The 20,799-nt window shown below is 33.4% G+C and overlaps 3 protein-coding genes across 3 annotated transcripts; 2 read left to right on the top strand and 1 right to left on the bottom strand.

Annotated features, from left to right (window-relative positions):
• Positions 1–749: 749 nt before the first annotated feature.
• LOC122518915 (regulatory protein MIG1-like) lies at positions 750–4,025 on the bottom strand. Its single transcript, XM_043638067.1, has 2 exons — positions 3,479–4,025; positions 750–2,397 (listed from the first exon to the last, which is right to left on the bottom strand). The coding sequence occupies exons 1-2, from the start codon at positions 3,837–3,839 to the stop codon at positions 965–967; spliced, it is 1,794 nt and encodes a 597-aa protein (XP_043494002.1). The 5' UTR covers positions 3,840–4,025; the 3' UTR covers positions 750–964.
• A 1,191-nt stretch (positions 4,026–5,216) lies between these two features.
• LOC122518958 (plasminogen activator inhibitor 1 RNA-binding protein) lies at positions 5,217–8,072 on the top strand. The gene is made up of 6 exons (XM_043638094.1): positions 5,217–5,615; positions 6,320–6,473; positions 6,636–6,821; positions 6,908–6,979; positions 7,069–7,576; positions 7,760–8,072. The coding sequence occupies exons 1-6, from the start codon at positions 5,363–5,365 to the stop codon at positions 7,850–7,852; spliced, it is 1,266 nt and encodes a 421-aa protein (XP_043494029.1). The 5' UTR covers positions 5,217–5,362; the 3' UTR covers positions 7,853–8,072.
• Positions 8,073–9,468: 1,396 nt separating this feature from the next.
• LOC122518957 (plexin-B) lies at positions 9,469–18,967 on the top strand. Its single transcript, XM_043638093.1, has 7 exons — positions 9,469–10,192; positions 11,280–11,865; positions 11,955–12,874; positions 12,961–13,364; positions 13,465–13,957; positions 14,057–17,806; positions 17,876–18,967. The coding sequence occupies exons 2-7, from the start codon at positions 11,475–11,477 to the stop codon at positions 17,981–17,983; spliced, it is 6,066 nt and encodes a 2,021-aa protein (XP_043494028.1). The 5' UTR covers positions 9,469–10,192; positions 11,280–11,474; the 3' UTR covers positions 17,984–18,967.
• Positions 18,968–20,799: the final 1,832 nt, after the last annotated feature.

Here is a 20,799-nt window from a genome sequence, read left to right as displayed (position 1 = left end):
CAACAAACGTCTGAACAATGAAACGTCTCAACAATTATGAAAAAATATAATACGTGCCAATAATTACAATGGTGAACTAAATCATAATTAACGGCACGTATATAAAATTTTTGAACTTAATGATTATTTTATACAAAATATTAGAATAGTTTGAAAAAATTTAGTAATTTACACAGCAAATAATTTAGTATTTGTTTACAAACATGAACAAATTGCTGGGCTGGAATTAAAAGATATGTATTTTATTTAACATGTTAAATGCCAAACCTATTTTGTTTAGTATCCTACTTACACCAGATTAATCCGTCAACTAGAGATGTCCATCACCAGTAACTAAAATGGCACTTAACGTGTTAATAAATTGACATGCTATTTATTCAATTTCTACGAATCACTACAGATAGATAGAGACAGATGTAGAATAAGATAATATTTTATAAGATGTAATAGAAAGAATAGCAGTTTGTAAAACCAAATACAGAAATATTTTCTTAATCAATGAATTATGCAATTCTTAATAGTAAAAAAAATATGCATCATATTTCACAACCTTTTAATTATAAACATAATTTAGTGCACAAAAACAAAAGGAAAAGAAAAGAAAGGAAAAGAAGAAAAAGGAATAAAAAAAAAAAAATCAAATAGTTCAATTATTTTTGATAATGAGAGATCATGACTTGCAACATAAACATGAAAAATAAATATATAAAAAAAACGGACAAAATCAAATAGAAATCATTTTACTTTAATTTTTATGGCTGACCGGTACTTCCCGTGGTGATGCTTTTTTGTTTTCATGATTTCATCGCTATTTAAATAAAAGTTTGACTGTTATAGCCCAGCCTTCACTTATATTTTTGTATATAAATGAAAGTGCTAAGTAAACACCAACACAAGCTATTTAAGCATAGTCATGATTTCAATATTGTACAAATTAGCATTGTGATAATAAGTAGTTTACTTATTACAGATGATTATAAGTTGATGTAGATTGTGTAAATTGATCATCTGTTTCAACTTTAATATCAACACTTTCGGTTGTTGTGGTTTTGTGTTCAGCTAATTGCATTAAAGCTAAAGCTCCCATCATCTTATCATTACTATCTGGTAATAATAAATTAGATGTATCATTTTCTTGTTTTATAACTGTTTGATTATTATCTTTCGTGGTTAAATCAACTAAAGGCATTTCCGAGTTGATTTTTTTCTCTGCGATATTATTACCAGAGCCTTTGAACATCAAAACTGTTGGTCTTGTTTCATTAAGAATGGGTTTTGAAGTTGACATAAGAGATTTAGGAATCAATGTTATTTCAGATTCTTCATCGATATTTTTCCAAACTGTATTGTGAAATTCATTAATCATATTTTGTCTATCCTGAAGAATAGGAGCTTCAAAAGATTTGGAATTATTACTATCAGACCAAAATGTTTCCGATGCCACAGTGCCTTCTGTGTTTATATTTTCTTTTATTTCTTGTTGCAGTGCCATGCTATCGGAAGATTCTATATAAGATTCTATACAAGATTGTGTATTCCAACTATCTTGAAGTAAATTATAAGGAACAATATTATTGTGAGAATGTGCAATTATTTCGTTTAGACTTTTTCTACATGGTGGAGATATAGGAAACGTATGTGATGCTTCCCATTGTAAATTTGAGTTAAAGTTAGAAGTTGATTGTTCGTTAGAATTTATTCCTTCATTGTTCATTGCACCAGTCGTCAATGTACTATTGGCATTAGTATCCCAATTTATGGAGTTTTCCAAGTTCTGTTCCATACAAGCTTCTCGTAGCCAACGTTTCTTTGGTTGAAGTCTATCTAATGGGTTTGCTAATGACGAACTAGGTAATTTTGAAGATAATAGGCCTTCCTCTAATGTTTGTAAAATAGAACATGCTTGATCTTCATCTTGACTATCGTCTTGACTGTCCTGACTCTCTGCGGAATAAGATCCTTGTTTTGGAACTTGACAATTTAAGTTCTCTTGTTCATTAGCAGCATCGTCCATCACTAAACCTTTTCTAGATTTAGGTTTTTTAATATTTTCGCTACCATTTTTCCATACTTTTCTTTTATGTTCTATCTTTTCTGTTGACGTTCTTTCCTCCTTTCCTCTAGACATTTGAAAACGTTCAAGCCACCGCGTTACTTCGTTAGATAATTCCGTATTTTCTGAAATAGGCTTCAACATGAAATCATCAGATCTAGTTAAAGTTGCATAGGGATGTTCAGGGCAATGCCTATTAGCATGCGTGAATCTTCTATTACATCCAGCTATAGTACACACAAATGGTTTTTCCCCTGTATGTAAACGCTGATGAGTTTTTAGTTGTCCCGATTGCGTAAATGCTTTTAAACAACCAGGGAAGTCACATTGATATGGACGTTCTCCTGCAACATTCCAACAATTTCAAATTTTTAGTTTTTATTTATAATCCTATTATAGCAAAAAATATAGAAAATATTTCAATTTATAATACAGGGTGTCATATAACTAGTGGTATAAGTAAGCAAGGGGTTATTCTACATGAAAAATTAAGTGAAAAATGTAGAATCAAATTTGTTTATTTAAGATTTTATTTTGGAGAAAAATAAGTTTAAAAATTTGTCGAGTACACTTTCCCTTAATTTAGTTTCAGTTCTAAAAATTCTACTATCTTTTATATATTTTGGAAATCATTTTATATAATTATTAAATATATTAATAATATAATAATAATTAATATTTAATAATTATAATTATATAATTATATAATTATTAAAATATTAATTATTTTTTTAAAAAGTCCAAGAAAATTTGTATCATCATTTAAATATCAGTTAAATGACTATATTTAAAAAGCTTTCTTAGCTTCTCACTCTGATGTACATTTAAAAAAAAAAATAAATATTTTCTTTTTAACTCTGGATACATTAACAAAGAAGATAAGCATCATACTTTATTTTGAGATACATAATCGTACACGTGCCATTGAATGAAGGTAAGCTCATATACGTGCTACGATATATACATGCGTTTAATAATACTTTACAAAGAATGATTGTAATTTCGTCCATTGTGAATGTAATAATTGTGAATCATTTATTAAGAAAGTTGTTATTCTCGTTCACCCTGCATTTTTATACATAATAAGCATAATAAAAAGAGAAATAAAGAGCAGGGGAAAAGAGCAGGAAAACGATAAAAAGAAAAAGAAAGAGAAAGACTCTTAGACGGATTTAAAGCACGCATGATGGCGTTTGGCGGGAGCCCGACCACGCGCTGCGCGTAACCGTTGCGCCAATATTTTGTATGAACATTAGAAAAAAAGGCGCTATCGTAAATAGACCAATTGTAATCAATTGAACAAACAACTGGTGTAATTAACAATACATTGAAGAAATAATATGATAATCTTTAGAATAATATTAGCTTAGAAAATAAATAATAAAATCAAATAGGGAGAGTTAGAAGAAAAGAAAAATAACATACCAGTATGCGTTCGTAAATGAGCTTGTAAACTCTTTTCTCGAGGAAAAACACGATTACAATAAGAACATTTAATACTACTGGGTGATTTGCTCCCCTGCTTCATAAGCTGTGAAAGAACATCTGCTCTAGGTCTACCACGTCGTAGACTATCAGAAATTATTCCTGAATCTGTTTTAGATTCCGTGTTGCCCGAGGGCATACTTTTCTCTCTGTATTCGGGTGATGAACATGAGTAACTGGGACTGAGATCAATGTTCCTAGCTTCTTCACTCCAATTCCAGGGATAAAGCATTTGGTCACTGATTGAAGGGCCAGTCAATGATTCTTCAAACGATCGTGATTTTGATGCTTGTAATGCCATTCCGCCCTCTATTTTCTAATATACTAGACACTTTTCTTTCTTTTAAATCTCCAGAAAACGTTAGAGAAAGTATCTACTATACTCGTGCGACCTCTTCTTTTCCGCGTTTTACCGCGTGTCGCGTGCAACTATTAAACCGCCAAAATACAACTGTAATGGATAACGCCGTGACGCTAACTTTAGAAGGTACAGTCGGTGATAAAAATATCTTATCATCATTTCTGCGATTATCCATTTACTTAATCAAATTTTATTCTGAATTTTATATTATAAAATCTTCGTAATATTTTCTAATTTCAATTAGAATTTCAAATGAAAGTTTTAAAAATAAATTAAATTAAAACAATTGGCTCGCTTGGTATTGTCGAATCACGATACGTATGTGTTCCTACTCATCCGGTTATCGACCGATCAAATTTCTGGCGTCTTATTCGTCTAGTTACAGTTTTACAATATCCAATCACATTCTTCGAATCCGAAGAGAATTTTGATTTGAGAAATGAAGAATAAACCAATCAGCGAAGAGCAAATACTAGTGAGAAAACTAAAGTCTAATACAATCTGATGCAATTTTGATTGGTCGATTCTCAACTTTTCTTTCGGCCTTGTCCAATCAGAATTCGTATTTCACATTATAACATTTATGTTCTAAACTCTATTCTTTAAAATATAATGACGATATATAATAATATTATTATGTAAAGATACTGAAATTATTACTTTATTTCAATTGATATAATTTGTTTAAGTTATGCCTAAAATAATTTCGATATTAAACGAAATTATGTCGTGGATTAAATATACAAATCATACCAAATACGGCAAACGGAAGTTGATCTATCGAATAGAAATAAGTAAAGTTGATATGTTATTATTACTATTAATATAAAAATGAATTACTTATTTTCATTTATTTTTATCTTGTAATATATTAAGACATAGATTACAGATATATTCTTTTATACAGACAAGCTTTAAAGATAAAGTTATGTTCTTCAAGGAGCACGCATATGAAATTTCCCGCCTTTCTTGGACTTCTGTCGATGTTATTAATTTGTATTAAAAATATGAAAAATATAATTTAAATCGAAAAATGTCAATAATTGTAAAGAAAATTTTCCAAAATAATCTATATAAAACTATCGCTAAGTAACATTTGCTCCGGTATTCAGTAGACTCATGAAAAACATGCCAATTTTATCAAATACAACAACTATAAAAATAATTATACTTTATTAATTAGAGCCGGTATTTTGATAATTCTATATGACTAAAATTAAAAACTTATTTTTTGATGATATTTTTTGGTAATAAATGATATAAAATGATTATTATTAAAAATGTTGGTGGGGAAGTGGCGCGCTGGGTGCAAGACAATTATGCGGTCCCTCCCCAAACGCAGACCTCGTGGTGAACTATCTTAAACACGGCCATATTGAAATATTGAATGTCTCTCCTACACAAGGGCTCAATAGTAGCCGAGAAATTTTCGAATAATCCTCGAAGAAGAGAGGATAAAAGACATGGAGAACCAGTACAGCATTACTGTCACAAATAAATTTGGAAATGCTTCTGCTTGGGACGAATCAGAAGATCCACAGCTATACTTGCAAAAGTTGCAAGAAGCTAAGAAAAAAGACAAGCTCGCCGAAAAAGAGAACAAGAGTAAGCAGACCGAAACACAAAAGCCTGCTGGTAATAAGACTCCCAAGGCTCGTGTAATAAAAGATGCCCAACAACAAGTGACTAAAGTGCAAGAAGTTAAGAAAGATCCAGGTTAGTTCGTTTCTTAACCATCTCTGGCCTCGTGTGCGCGGTATTATGGCCGCCGGTTTGTTCCTCGTGGCCCCATGTGTTTCTCATATATATTTCTGCTTATGATAATTTTCCCTTAACTGTTCCAATAGATTTGCTCTCATATCATCTGTAATCAAAGATCTTTACAGTTTTCTTACCGGTTTCAACTTTAATGCAAGCAATATTACATGGAATACAATAGCATTATTTCCATTTATATTTTTCATTTTTACAATGACTCACATAATCGTATTATTACGAATAAATAGATATATTCGTTTAACTATAAATGTTATTTAAATTATATTATTTTCTTCTATTTTCATTTTGTTTTTTTTTGTCTTTTTTTTTTTTTTTTTTTTTTTTTTAAGTAAATTGCAGATTGATTTTTTTAAGACTAACTACAACTTTTGCAAATGTTTTCAATTGCAAGAGCATTTCTTGTTTTATATATTCCATTTCTTTGTTTTAATAAAATCTTGAGTTCGATAACAGTTACTATCATTCTTTAATCATCGTTATTAATTCGTTAAGATTTAACATGTACGAATACAAAGAACGGTTTATAATTTATTAGGAATATCATTTCAAGACAAATCTTTTTAAACTTCTCTTATGTTTTCATAATTTTAATTAAATGCAATATGGAATGAAATAATATAAATATTGCATTTGCATAATAGGTGAAAAGAAAATAACTCAGCCAAGAATAACTGGTGGAGATCGAAGCGTTAAGTTCTCTGGAGAATCTAGAGAAGAGCATAATAACAGACGTAATCGTGAAGATGGTGAAAGAACAATCCGCAACCAAGGAGAAATAAGACGTGGACCGAATGGGTTAGCATATTGAATTTATATGTTAAATACTTGAAGAGTGTATGATATTTTTTATCTTATTATATGTTTTTATATTATCAAGAAATATGAAAGAAAACTAACTTGAAAATGCATTGTGCATATAAAAAGATAAGTAATCATTTACTTTTTACTGTTTTATAGCGAAGCTCGAGAAATACGTGAATATCGTAACACCAACGAAAACCAACGCGGTGACTATGGTGATCGCAGAGGACGTGGAGGTATGCGCGGAATGGGCCGTGGACGTGGAGGTAGAGGAGGTGGTAGAGGTGGCTATGATAACCGTGGAAAGCGTGAATTCGATCGCCAGTCTGGCTCCGATAAGACGTTCGTATTAATATTAGAATTAGAATGTTCTCTTATAAGTGATTCACAATACTAATCTGTCATATATATCTTTTTTGTATTAATAGAGGAATTAAACCAATTGATAAGAAGGATGGTGCAGGAAGTCACAATTGGGGTACTCATAATGATGAGATAGAGTAAGTAATAAATCTATATGAAAAAAATCAATATGATAGATACTGCCATGCACGTTAAGTCATTTAATTTCTTGATATTTTATCATCAGGGAAAGCTTAAATCAGGAAAACGTTGACTGGGTAAATGAGAAACCTGAAACTGAAGTTACCCCAACACCAACTGAAGTTAAAGAAGGAGAGACATCGGCAGAAGCTTCAACCGATGAAAAGCGACAAGTACCAAAGTCACACGAATTGACTTTGGATGAATGGAAACGTCGTCAAAACCGAAGGGCAAAGCCCAAATATAATTTGCGCAAAGCTGGAGAAGGTGAAGATTTGTCTCGATGGAAAAAAATGTATGCTTTGGAGCGAAAGAAAGAAGGCTCCGAAGAAGATGAGGAGGGTGAAGAGGAATTTGATGCAGCTGCTGAATTTCCTCAGCGTGCTGGAAGGCAAAAACGTGTCTTAGGCATCGAAATACAATTCAGCGATGCACGACGCGGCACTGGAGGTCGTGGTCGAGGAGGACGCGGTGGACGCGGTGGTGAACGTGTCAACGGTCGTGGATTTGGAAATCGCGATGCTCCCAGAGATGGGGATTCTCGTGGTGCTGCAGTAAGTATATCTATACATTTATACATACATTACATATATATTAAGTCAAATAATATATAATTTCCATTTTAGCATGTGCATATATTTACTATATTTGTAAAGATGTCTTTTGCTTTGATAGTATAACTCATTGTGCTAAATAATATGTTAAATGATATTAATTATGAATAAATCGTTAAACAGTTGCAGGCACCACAAAACGAACAAAGGTCACCGCGCGGTCGTCAAAATGCTCCAAAAGTAGATGACGAGAATGATTTCCCATCATTGGGATAGAGAGCTTCGTCTTTTGATTATACAATATCCCACTACCACCGCAGCCACCAACAGTACTTTTATGACAGATAAAATTACTATTATTATTACGAATATTATTATCAACCGTCTTACATCAGTGACAATATTATTAATGCATCATTCATACAGTACCTTTTGCAGAATGAGATACGTAATTTGAATAAAACTTAGCGCCCACAAAAGCGCTGCTTCATATTGACACATGACTATTCGTGCAAAGCTTATGTGAGTACAAAAGAATCCAAATAAGATTCTTAGTGCTTACATGAAGATTGACCATATGTAATTGTGAAATATAAAACATAAGTGGCAATATGAGATCAGTGAAGCAGCATATCTGAACGAACGTTGTTAATAATCGTGAATTTGCTGAAAAAAAAAATAAGAAAGAAGTTCGAAGAAATTTTTTCATAAAGACTCAGATTAAGAAATACAAAGTCAAATGCGAGATCCATTTTACATAAGTTGGAATAACTTAAAGACTCTAAATATTGCGTACATATATATATATATATTTATATATATTATTTCGAAACATATATATATATATATATACATATATATATATTACTCTGAACGGAAAGAAAATTTTATTGAAAATGTATTGAAAAAGAAAATGAGTAAAGTAAAGTAAAGTAAAAAAAAGAAACACAACAATTAAGCGACGAGGTAATCATGAATTTTAATTTTGATGTGGCATTGAGGGCCTAAGGAGGCTGGATGCAGCACCGATACGTATATAAAACTACATATGTACGATAACCGTGTAGCTATAAATTTTAAACACTCTTTCTGTTTTATAATTTTTATACGGTGTTTGGAAAAAGCCTTCCTGATCGCAGTTGGCAAGCGACATTGCTTACCGCGCGTAAAACTTAAGACTCCCGAAGCGTATGTTTCTATGTAATAAACGATTCTACTAAAAATGTTTATTTAGCTAAAATAAGTTTGGCTTATAGAAAGACATAGATACTACTTTCCCTTCAGATGTAACTAATCTGAATCTAACGTTTAAGTAATGAATATTAGATACATACACCGATGAATACACAGCTTTACAAATGTATAACAAATTTTAAGGAAATAGGAGCGATTAACTGCAGTGTAAGGGATGGCAGAATGAATCTGATAATCCGGTACGTGTTATACTTATTCGTCGCGATTGTCATATTCTTAATTATAAATTGCTATATTAGTTATTTACTACACTTGTTATACGTTTAAATTATACAGCCAAAAATTCACATACACGTACACACGACACATCCCGGTCCTCTCCCTCTCTCTCTCTCTCTTTCTCTCTCTCTCTCTCTCCACGATGAAAAATACGTTACGAAGCTATTTGAAGCTTAGGTATATGTGTAAATAACATGATATTTACAATAATAAATTGTGACAAGATCAGTCCATTTCATTCGGCCTTTAATCAAAAATAATATGTTAATGATGGACCAAAAATAGTATTGAAAAAATACGATTTATGTTGAAATCTACAGGAATGAAGAAAAGAAGAATGGAAGGTATGTTCCAATACGAATGATTTTAAACAGATTTTTTAATATTTGTTTTTTTTTCTACAAATTAGACTTAATCATGTTCACATTAAAAAAAAAAGTACGCATGAAATGTTCTATGAAATACTTGGGATAGTTTTAAAAGTCTCATATTTCTCCCTTCACATTATTATAGTAAAGGAAAGAAAAGGAAGGAAGGAAGAAGACAAAGAAACAAGATTGTTTCCAATTTGATCCGATGGAAAGCGCTGCGGTAGCGGGACGCGGCGACAAGTGCGAGGGGTATTGGTGATTAGGAGGGAAGAAGAGGAGGAGAGAGAGAGAGAGAAGAAGAGAGGGCTAAGCCCGTGAAAAAAGGACGAGTAGTAGAAAGAGAAAGGGAGAGGGAGAACAGGAGCGCATGCCGCAGCCACGGCCCCCAACTTGCCCTAAACTCGTGCGAGCAGGCTCTATCGTCGGTCGAATTTTAATGGCGGCTTATTCCCGACTCCCTGTTTAGTGTTGTGTTGTGGAGTGAATCGATGAACACATTGTTTGATTGAATTTTACACACGTGCGGCCTGGGCGACACGAATGGACCCTAACTTATTGTCAAATATATAGACAAAATAAGAGTTTTCAATTTGTGCAAGGAACGGTGTTCCCACCTTATACAAGTATATAGAAAATAATTCGATCGAGATACAGAGGCTCACGAGACATGGTGCACATCCGCGATGTGCCGTAGCCGTGGCGATTCACCACCTCTCAACGGATTCTTCAACCTTACAGCCGTTTCCTACGCCTTCGCTTTTACGTGGAAAAGGTAATTTCATTTCGATACATTCGATACGAAATCAAATATGTCTTACGACTTCTTCTTTTTCTTCTTCTTCTTCTTCTTCCTATTTTTTTTACTTTCCTTTTTTTCCCTTCTCCTTCTTCTTTTCATTCCATTCTTTTTTTTACTTGTGTCGCGATAATATCGTATACGAGTGATTGATAATCGTACGTTCCATTTTATGCTATCAAGAGTTTAAATGTGCAAGCGTTTCATCTCTCCCTCTCCCTCTCTCTCTCCTCTTTCTCCCTATCTGTCTCTCTCTCTCTCCCTCTCTCTGTCTCTGTCTCTCTTTTTCTCTAGATGGATAGACGTCTTTCTTTTGTTTTTTTGCTTTTCCCCTTTGTTTCACCTAATCATTTTTTTGTTCCCCCATCTAATAATTCGTATTGTTACGCCAAGGTGATAATCGTAAATCAAGGAAAGAAAATAATCTATGAATACTCGACAAGTTTTTGTATTACGGTGGCCGCTAAATTGCAAGACATACAAGGTCCTTGCCTTTGTGCGAAGACAGTGGCCCTATAGCTGTCAAGAGAGTTCTGCTGGCCACGTTAATGAAGGGCGGTGCGTGATACGATGTTACTTTAAAAGCGTGGAGCCATCTGCCTTAACTTGTCTGTCATCGATGTTAAAATCTTTTTAAATGTTCTAACGTGTCATAATAATTATATTGTTGTTCTTTATATCATTGATTATCGTTCGTATTAGTTTCATGATAATGTAATTAATATGTCAGTCGATACATCGATTACTTTTACTAATTTTAAACAAATGTAAACATATATTGTAATGAGAAGATGTAGAGGTAATTTACATTGAATTTTTGCTAACTTAATTAACAATGAAAGTTACATTTTTATTATTATTATTAAAGGGGTTGAGAGAAAAGGAAACCATGCAAATAAACAACAATCTTTTGAATTCTACATTTTAAATATATATATATATACATTTATATAATTACATTGAAAAAAAAAACCAGAATATTTGCATGTTTGTCTTACTTATTAGTTGTTTAATACTTTGTGTATTTTTATACTCATCTTTGGGTTTTGTATTATTGTTTCAGGGGTACCGGACAGTGAGCATCATGTCGGTACCTGGCCATACATATTGCTGGTAGTAACGTATTCATATTGGCGTTCTACCAGCGGTTATTATACCCTGACTATACCTATTAAGCTTCCTACCCTAGCCTTGCATACGCACAAACGCACACGCCTAGCGTGCGCGCACGTGCTTTGCTAGGTGTCGTATACACACCATGAGATTCCTGGAGTATAGAACATTTTCTATTTCATCAATATTTTCACATTGCTGCTTGCTGCAACCGTCCTTCCATGGATCATTATTTTCGTCCATGTCTGTTGCCACTTGGTTTTTAGTGGTATTGGTAACTGCAGCAATAGACACCCCTGCTAGTACTACTGTGCCACCACAAGAGAATAAGTCACCACACATAGCTGCACAATTTCCTGCAGAAGAAAGTCAGCATTATGGATTTTATGCCTTAGATCCAAATACAACGAGAGAAGGTGCCCTACGATTTAATCATCTAGCCATAGATCCTATCACAAAGAGACTCTATATTGGGGCTGTTAACAGACTCTTACAGCTTGATTCGAACCTTAAGCTTGAAGAACATGTTTCAACAGGTAAATTCATCTCTAACATGTATTCTTATTTCTAAAAAATCTTGATATTCATTTCAAAAGTTTCAATTCGCTTGTTTTTTTATATTTAGGACCAATATTGGACAATCCTCAGTGTCATGCTACAGGCTGTTCTCCAAGAGATGTAACAACATTAATGAACAACGTAAACAAACTTCTTATTGCTGATCTCGAATCACGGACCTTAATTGCATGTGGTTCTCTTCGTCAGGGTGCTTGTGAAAAGTACAAAATGTCGAACATAACTACTAAGCCAGAATTTATTCCTCTTAGTGTAGCAGCTAATGATGAAACTTCTTCTACATATGCTTTTATTGGTCAAAGTTATAATCCATGGGGGAAAACAAATATCCTATATGTAGGTACAACATTTACCAACAGAGGAGACTATCGGCACGATGTACCTGCCATTTCGAGCAGAAATCTTCGTAATTTAGAAATTGCTGAGTTTTCATTTACCAAACAATCGATAGTATATATAGATGTTAAATATAGAGATCATTTCTTAGTCAAATATGTCTATGGATTTAATGCGAGTGATTACGCATACTTTGTATTAGTACAGAAACAATCTTATCTTCCTGAACAAGAAGAATTGGGATATACATCTAGATTGGCAAGAATTTGTATAAGTGATCAAAATTATGATAGTTATACGGAAGTGACTTTGCAATGTACGGTAGATCTAGGAGACGGAAAACAACATCTTTATAATTTAGTACAAGATGCTAAGGTTGCATTAGCAGGGAGCGATTTGGCAATGCAGCTTGGAATATCTGTTGGTGATCCTGTGTTTGTTTCTGTGTTTTCTCCGAGCAAAGGTATTACAAACGAACCTTTGTCTCGCTCAGCAGTTTGTATCTACAGTCTACAGGAAATTGAAACGAAATTTAATGAGAACATTCATATGTGCTTCAATGGTACTATCAAATATCGCAACATGGGTTACGTGAGTGGTCCGATACAAGATGGAAAATGTCCTTCGGCCGGTGTAAGTATAAATATATGCATTTATATCTTAACATAATTTTTACAAATATCTGCATATTTTTTTTTTTTTTCATAAATTTGTTACAGAATACTGGAAATATTCTTAATTTTTGTGAAGTAGGCTTGAAAATTTCTGGCGTTTCACCTATTGTAAGTCAAGCAATTTTACATTTTCCTGATACATTTGTGACTTCTGTGACCGTAGCAAATACAGAAAGTCATACAATAGCATTTTTTGGAACTGATGATGGTGTATTGAAAAAAGTTTTACTTTCTGCAACTGAAGCATTTGTTTATGAAAGCATTGTAATTGACAAAGGTCAAAGATTATTACCTGATACAGCAATCTCTCCAGATGGAGAACATTTATATGTATTGTCAACTTCAAGAATTTCAAAAGTCAAAGTAGAACATTGTAGTAGTTACACGAATTGCAGTAGTTGTCTTGATGCAAAAGACCCTTACTGTGGTTGGTGTTCCTTGGAAAAAAGGTAAATACAAATTTACTTACTAATACGCATTGTTTCACAGAATATTAAAAATATAACAAAGAAATTTTTTAAATTGCTGAATTATATTTATTTCATATAGATGCACAGTTAGAGGTGACTGTCAAAAAGCAAGTCATAGTAGTCCAAGATGGTTGTCCTTAGGCACTGGTCAACAGTGTATTGATTTTGAGCAAGTGTTTCCTGATCATTTGCCTATCAATCAGATGATTACGGTTCAGTTAACAATTAGAACATTACCCGAATTGCCAGCAGGTGCTAATTACAAATGCGTTTTTGGCAATGCAGAACCAATTGATGCATTGATGACTGGTTTTGGCCTTTCCTGTCCTACACCACCTATTTCACAAAGGCCTAATATAATTGATGGAACTGATCACGTTCTTGTGCCATTATCTGTTCGTTCAAGTGAAACCAACAAAGATTTCGTTTCTCGCAATTTTGCATTTTTCGATTGCTCCAGACACACCGTATGTACCGAATGTGTCAAATCTCAATGGGCGTGCAGCTGGTGTGTTTATGATAATAAGTGTACGCACAATACAAGCTGCCAAGGTATAATATCAGGAGAAAATGTAAGTGTGTTATAATTTTGTTGATATTTCTTATATTTTCTTGTTAAAATCAATTTTGATATTTTGAAATTCTTATATTTTTAATTTTATTTTGTATAGAATCAAGCACATCTTGCTGCACACGGAGCTCAGTACTGCCCTAGATTCGTACCACAGAAGGAACCTTTGATGTTACCAAACAGTGTACCTAAAGAAATCATTTTAGAAGTTGAAAATTTACCACATCCTCAAGTAGGCCACAGTGGTTTTCAGTGTATCGTTACGATAGAAGGAGCTAATTTAAAAGTTCAAGCAAGAGTTGACAGCAGTCGTTTTATAGTTTGTGACAAAACAGTATATTCTTACGAAGCATTTACGGGAAAATATAAAGCCGAAGTGACCGTCGTTTGGAATGCCAATCATTATGTAGATCAAACAAAAATAATTCTCTATAAATGTGAAGTACTTGGATCGCATAGAGAGCATGCAGACTGCTCTCTCTGTTTAACGAGAGATCCACGATTCGAATGTACATGGTGTGGGAATAGTTGTGTGTATAAACATTCTTGTTTGCATTCACCATTTGCAGAATGTCCGAAACCTAGGATAGACATGATCAAGCCCCTAAGTGGGCCGATTGAAGGTGGTACGTTAGTCACTATCGAAGGCAGTAATTTAGGATTAAAGAAAAGTGATGTTGAAGGAAAAATACATATTGGAGATACCCCATGTACTTTGATGGATTATGAAGTGTCCGTTCGTATTGTTTGCCGAACAGGCCGGCACGAAGCAACGGATACAGCTTCCGTAGTTGTTGGTAATGACGCTGGATTTACAGAAAGTGCGGTGTTATTTAATTATAAAGATATACGTCTAACTGGTATTTATCCATCTGTTGGTCCACAAAGTGGTGGTACACAATTAGCCATTACTGGTATGTATTTAAATATTGGAAGTACGATATCTGCGTATTTGGATGAACTACCGTGTCACGTGAATGCAACGCAAGCAAGTAGTACAAGATTAACATGCGTTACAAGTAAATCTGGTCGTGTAAGGAGGATTCACAAGTTAACTTTATCTATTGACGGGGCAAATCGTACATTAATAAATAATCCATTTAATTATACACACGATCCAACTATAATGGAGATCAAACCATTGAAAAGTTTTGCTTCTGGCGGACGAATGATAACCGTTCACGGTACGAATTTAGATACCATTCAAAAACCAGAAATGGAAGTTTATTTTGAAACCGAACTTATGCCAGTTAATCGTACCATTTGTGCGGTATTAAATCCAACACAAATGGAATGTCCAAGTCCTAGTGTTGCTGGAAGATTTGTATCTCTTCATCGTAACGAACGTACGGCAACAGGTATTTCACATTCGATGAGGGTTGAATCTCAATTATCGTTTAAAATAGCATTTATTATGGATAACGTGGAAAGTGTTAGAGATTTAGAAAAGCATTTTCAAAGTCTTAGAAATCGTTTATTGTACGTCGAGGATCCGAAATTTTTTCCATTTCCACGTAATGTGAAATTGTATAAAGGTGATACGTTAGTTATCGAAGGAGAAAATTTAAATTACGCAAGCGATGAATCTGACGTAAATGTTACCGTTGGTATGATGCCATGTAACGTTACTTCTCTTGCATTATCTCAATTGGTCTGTACACCACCGGATCTACAACCCGATCCTACGGATGAACTTGGGATAAAAACAGAAAATGGTTTACCTTTGGTAGTAGTACGTGTTGGAAAGAGTTTACGATTTCCTATTGGGTATCTTCATTACGAAGTTATCAAATCTTATCCAATACCACCGGAAGCAATAGCTGGTATCGCTGCTGGTACATTTGGTCTTATATTCTTATTCATTTTGGTGTTAATCATTTATAGAAGAAAAAGTACACAAGCCGAAAGAGAATATAAACGGATACAAATACAAATGGATACTCTCGAAAGTAACGTTAGAATGGAATGCAAACAAGCATTTGCCGAATTACAAACTGACATGACAGATCTAACAGCGGATCTCGAATCGTCTGGCATACCAACACTCGACCATAAAAATTATATTATGAAAGTCTTTTTCCCTGGTGTTATAGATCATCCGATATTGAATGATCAGCGATCACGCAGCAATGTCTCTCGCACAAATTATGATGCTGCAATGGTGCAATTTGAACAACTTATTAATAATAAATACTTTGTATTAACTTTTATTGACACGTTAGAGGCACAAAAGGATTTCAATATACGAGACAAAGTTAACGTTGCCTCATTATTGATGGTAGTGTTAATGGGAAAAATGGAATATGCAACTGATATACTTATGAATTTATTACTTAGACTGATCGAGAAAGCGGTTAATACGAAGCATCCACAACTTATGTTAAGGAGGACAGAATCTGTAGTTGAAAAAATGCTTACCAATTGGATGGCACTTTGTATGTATAATTATTTGAAAGATTACGCGGGTTCGTCGTTATTTTTATTATTCAAAGCTATTAAGCATCAAATAGAAAAGGGTCCTGTGGATGTTATTACGCACGACGCACGTTATTCCTTATCAGAGGAAAGACTTTTACGTGAACAAATAGAGCACAGTGTTGTGACGTTGCACGTTGTTCAAGATGATTTGGATGAAAAAATTCAGTGCAAGGTTTTAGATTGCGACACGATAAGTCAAGTGAAATCTAAAATTTTAGATGCACTTTATAAGAATACTCCATTTTCGTTAAGGCCGTCCATTCATGATGTGGATTTAGAATGGAGACATGGCCGTGGTGGCCATTTAACGCTTCAAGATGAGGATCTGACTACCAAATGTAGTGGTGAATGGAAAAAGATAAATACGTTAGCTCATTACGGTGTCAAGGAATCTGCCGTAATGTCTCTTATTCCCAGACAAAATGATGGCTTTCCTGTTTCTTGTAAACTACCATGTCATGCCTGCAAGCCATCTCATTATCATCATCAACAACAACCGATTCATCATCATGGTCATCATCATCATTTACATCGGCATGCAAATCATTGTTCGTCCACTCATCTTCCATCCGCACCAAATCACAGCTTAATAAGTCCTATAATGTATAACCATCCTGTTAGCGGGTGTTATTTTGATTCTCAACATTCACCGCCGATAATAACGGCGAACGGTGACGTCGAGAGTGGGCACGGAGGTAATCAACGATTATACCATTTGGTGAGGCCTATAGAAGAAGTACACTATCCTCCTGGCATGGGTTTCACAAGTAATAAACACCACCATCATCCTGAACGAACGCACAAAGCCATTCCCGAAATATTCTTAACGAGGTTGCTCTCAACGAAGGGCACTGTCCAAAAGTTCGTTGACGATTTTCTTAATACGATATTGACGGCTAATGAAGCACTTCCCAGTGCTGTTAAATGGTTATTTGACTTACTCGACGAAGCTGCCAAACAACATGGTATTGTAGATCCAGAAGTGGCACACGCGTGGAAATCAAATAGTTTGCCATTAAGATTTTGGGTGAATTTTATTAAAAATCCAGACTTCATGTTCGATATTAACAAGTCTACGACAGTAGACTCCAGCCTCTCTGTAATAGCACAGACATTTATGGATTCGTGTTCTATGACAGAACACAGATTAGGCAAAGATTCTCCGTCAAATAAATTATTGTTCGCCAAGGATATACCACATTACAGAGAAAAGGTTGGTCGTTTTTATTCGGACGTACAGAGGCTGCCATTAATAACAGATCAGGAAATGTCTAGTGCCATGCAACAATTGAGTGCGTCTCATGCTAATGAATTTGACGTGGTTGTAGCATTGAAAGAACTGTACGCGTATGTCCACAAGTATTATGAACAAGTGAGTTTCTTGGTTTTATTTTTATCAATAATGCAATATTATATTTATAATGTTATATATTTATTTCAGATCTTAGAGGCCTTGGAGACAGATGCAGGCTGTCGCAAATTACACCTAGCACATAAACTAGAAAACGTAGCATGCACACTCCAAGGGGAAGAGACTAGTGCCTGCTGACACAACCTCCTACTTTCCATCCCAGGACCTATCGACCTCTCCAGAAACACTGACTAGTGCCTCCACTTCATGCATCAGATACACCTCGTTACATATGTACAAATATACACGCCATGTGCATAACAATGCCGTAAGTATGTGTGATTTTGCTAAGGATAGCCACGTGATAGTGCACGGGATGTCATAATCCTGCTGCAGTGTTTTGTTTGTCTCATTAAAATGCACTGGCGAGAAGAACATGCATAGATATTAACACAAGCAAAATATTGGCAATTGTAATCCTTAAACCTAATTTGTAATATAATATAGAGGTACTTTAAAATGATAAAATGAATGCCTACTGTAAAATATATTGACGATAAGGACGAGCGACTGAAATACTCATTTGAATCTCAATGATAGTATGTGTGATATATTGCATGTAAAACTTTCGCACTAGAGATCTTGGCTACTCAAAGATATTGTGCTATAGTACATAAAGAGACATAGGTTTAAGGATTAGAGATGCAAATTAATGATTATATATGATTATTCATTAGAAATTTAAATTGTGAGTTTTTAAATTCCGACTAAACAATAAGTGAATATCTATGCATGTAATTAAATAAAAACAAAACGTATATACACAACACAATAATACGTGCAAGAAGAGAAAACAAAAGTGAATAAGCCATTGTGTCCACCAGACTGTCTGTACAAATGGTGTACGGCAGCGAGTAGTCTGTGATCCGAGCACGAGTGGCTATGCCTACTATCTTCATTACGATACATATAATTATTAATATGTTATATATAAATATATATATATACATGAAAAATATATAAAGCAAAAATCACGCAACACACACCTTCATGGATTGTAGTGAGCTAGCTAGAGAGGGACTATATATGTATTATAAGTTGAAGGGTTAAATGCTCTGTTGAAAGAGGCAGCATAAGAGATAATATTAAATTAAGACAATTAAAATAACTTTAGCGAAAAAATTCAAGGATAAAGAGTTATGTGAGCAGCTCAGTCAGTTTAGGCCTATCTAATACGTATGTTCATCATATAAGAAACGTCTTTATTTATAAAACATTGTTTAGAATTCATATTTTGTTCATACTTGTTTTAGGCAATCAATATGGATATGGAATATCGTTGTTGTGTAATTTGCGATCGTCGTTTTCAGAAGAAAAAAAAAAGAACTCAGTAAGATCATCATCATTGTCATGGTTTATTTCATTCTAATCGCATATGTGGCCAAGATAAAAAGAAAAAGGGACTTTAGTAAAAAAAAATTATCTTGACCGTGTACGCGTGAAATTTCTATTATTACAATTACAAGTCACTATTGTCATTATTACAGCTACTATATTATCATCTCTATCATTATTACACTACTATTCATACTACTACTACTATTATTGCTACTATTACTACTACTATTACTACTACTATTACTTATATACATATTATTAACACTGATCATTCAATAATGATGATTCTTATCGTATATTGTTAAGAGAAACCGTATAACAAATGCAAAAAAAAAAAATGTTTTATATGATTGGATATAGATAATATTATACACACATATTAAATATTTTTTTATTTTATTTTTTTTTTTTTTTAATCATCATCTGATTAGGAAAGCAACAACAGTATTGAACAAAATGTATATATTTGTCAAGAAGCACTTTTTCATCATCCATTTTACGAGATATAAAGAAAAAAAAAGAAAGTCACGCTACTGATGATGCTAATGCATTTAAAACAATTTTTTGTCGTTAACTACGACGTACACATAGTATTCCTTTATAAATGCATTTTACGTTTAGTTAATATCTATAAGACTGGCTTTTTTTTTAAGTAACATTCTTGAGATGATCGTTAATTCATCTCTTAACTTGTATTATTCCGAACAAAAGAAAGAATTTAATCAATTCAGCGCACACTGCCAAGGCTTTCTTAATGCGCTATATTATAAATTCTCGATCAGTTTAACAAGAAATACGTATTTAAAGCGGTTATTTGGATCGAATTAAGAAAATAACAAGAAAAAAAGAAAAAGAAGAGTTGATGATGTTCTGTCGGTGGTAGGCCTAGGGAATCTGGGGGCAAAAATCACTCTCTTGTACTTAATAATCCTTTTTCCCTTGTATTTCAATTAATCTCGAGTCCCCAGAATCCCTCCCCTGCGACATTAATTAATTCATATTATCTCACTCTATTATATGTATTGTATTTATTTATATTACAAACAGACTAACTCTCTTTCTCTATAATTATTATTATTATTGAAATGTGCGTTAATCTGTACACTTTGCAACAACATTTTTTCGCATAATTCTTTTTTACATCTCTCTGTGCGTATAATTGTATCAAATTGAGTGCAAGATTGTATTTGTATGTATGTATACACATGATTTTTATTTTTATTATTATTTTAAAAAAATTTTTTTGTATTAGATTGAATTCTATTCTCGAGACGAAACCATTCGAATTTATATTACACACACAAAAAGATGGTTATTGTGAAAATACGAGAGTATCGTTAGTATTATTTTTGTAAAACGCATACATTCGTATGAACAAATGAGATATATGTATGTATGGTCCTTGTTCGCGAAAATATTGTAAAAAAAAAAACAAATACGGTATATGTATGTTACTTATTCTATCATACATTTAACGTGAGCTTTCGTTAGTACGAAATTTAATTAAGATAAAAGATTTGATATTTAAATATTATCTAATTCGTAGTGGTAATTATTTTTTCAAATAATTTATTTTTATTTTTATTTTGTTCCTCCTTTTCTTATTCTTTTTCTTT

This window comes from Polistes fuscatus, unplaced genomic scaffold, assembly GCF_010416935.1.
Source record: "Polistes fuscatus isolate 324 unplaced genomic scaffold, CU_Pfus_HIC Scaffold27, whole genome shotgun sequence".
Classification (NCBI taxonomy): domain Eukaryota; kingdom Metazoa; phylum Arthropoda; class Insecta; order Hymenoptera; family Vespidae; genus Polistes; species Polistes fuscatus.
The sequence above is the reverse complement of the archived record's forward strand: the minus strand, read 5'-3'. Positions and strand labels throughout refer to the sequence as shown.

Excerpts from the sequence above, each read along its gene's own strand:
- LOC122518957 (XM_043638093.1), top strand. The coding sequence starts at position 11,475 with ATGAGATTCCTGGAGTATAGAACATTTTCTATTTCATCAATATTTTCA. Across the intron at positions 13,958-14,056 it reads GTATAATATCAGGAGAAAAT|AATCAAGCACATCTTGCTGC; the intron begins GTAAGTGTGTTA and ends TATTTTGTATAG. Across the intron at positions 17,807-17,875 it reads TCCACAAGTATTATGAACAA|ATCTTAGAGGCCTTGGAGAC; the intron begins GTGAGTTTCTTG and ends TATTTATTTCAG.
- LOC122518958 (XM_043638094.1), top strand. The coding sequence starts at position 5,363 with ATGGAGAACCAGTACAGCATTACTGTCACAAATAAATTTGGAAATGCT. Across the intron at positions 5,616-6,319 it reads AGAAGTTAAGAAAGATCCAG|GTGAAAAGAAAATAACTCAG; the intron begins GTTAGTTCGTTT and ends TTTGCATAATAG. Across the intron at positions 6,980-7,068 it reads ACTCATAATGATGAGATAGA|GGAAAGCTTAAATCAGGAAA; the intron begins GTAAGTAATAAA and ends TTTTATCATCAG.
- LOC122518915 (XM_043638067.1), bottom strand. The coding sequence starts at position 3,839 with ATGGCATTACAAGCATCAAAATCACGATCGTTTGAAGAATCATTGACT. Across the intron at positions 2,398-3,478 it reads TCATTTACGAACGCATACTG|GAGAACGTCCATATCAATGT; the intron begins GTATGTTATTTT and ends GGAATGTTGCAG.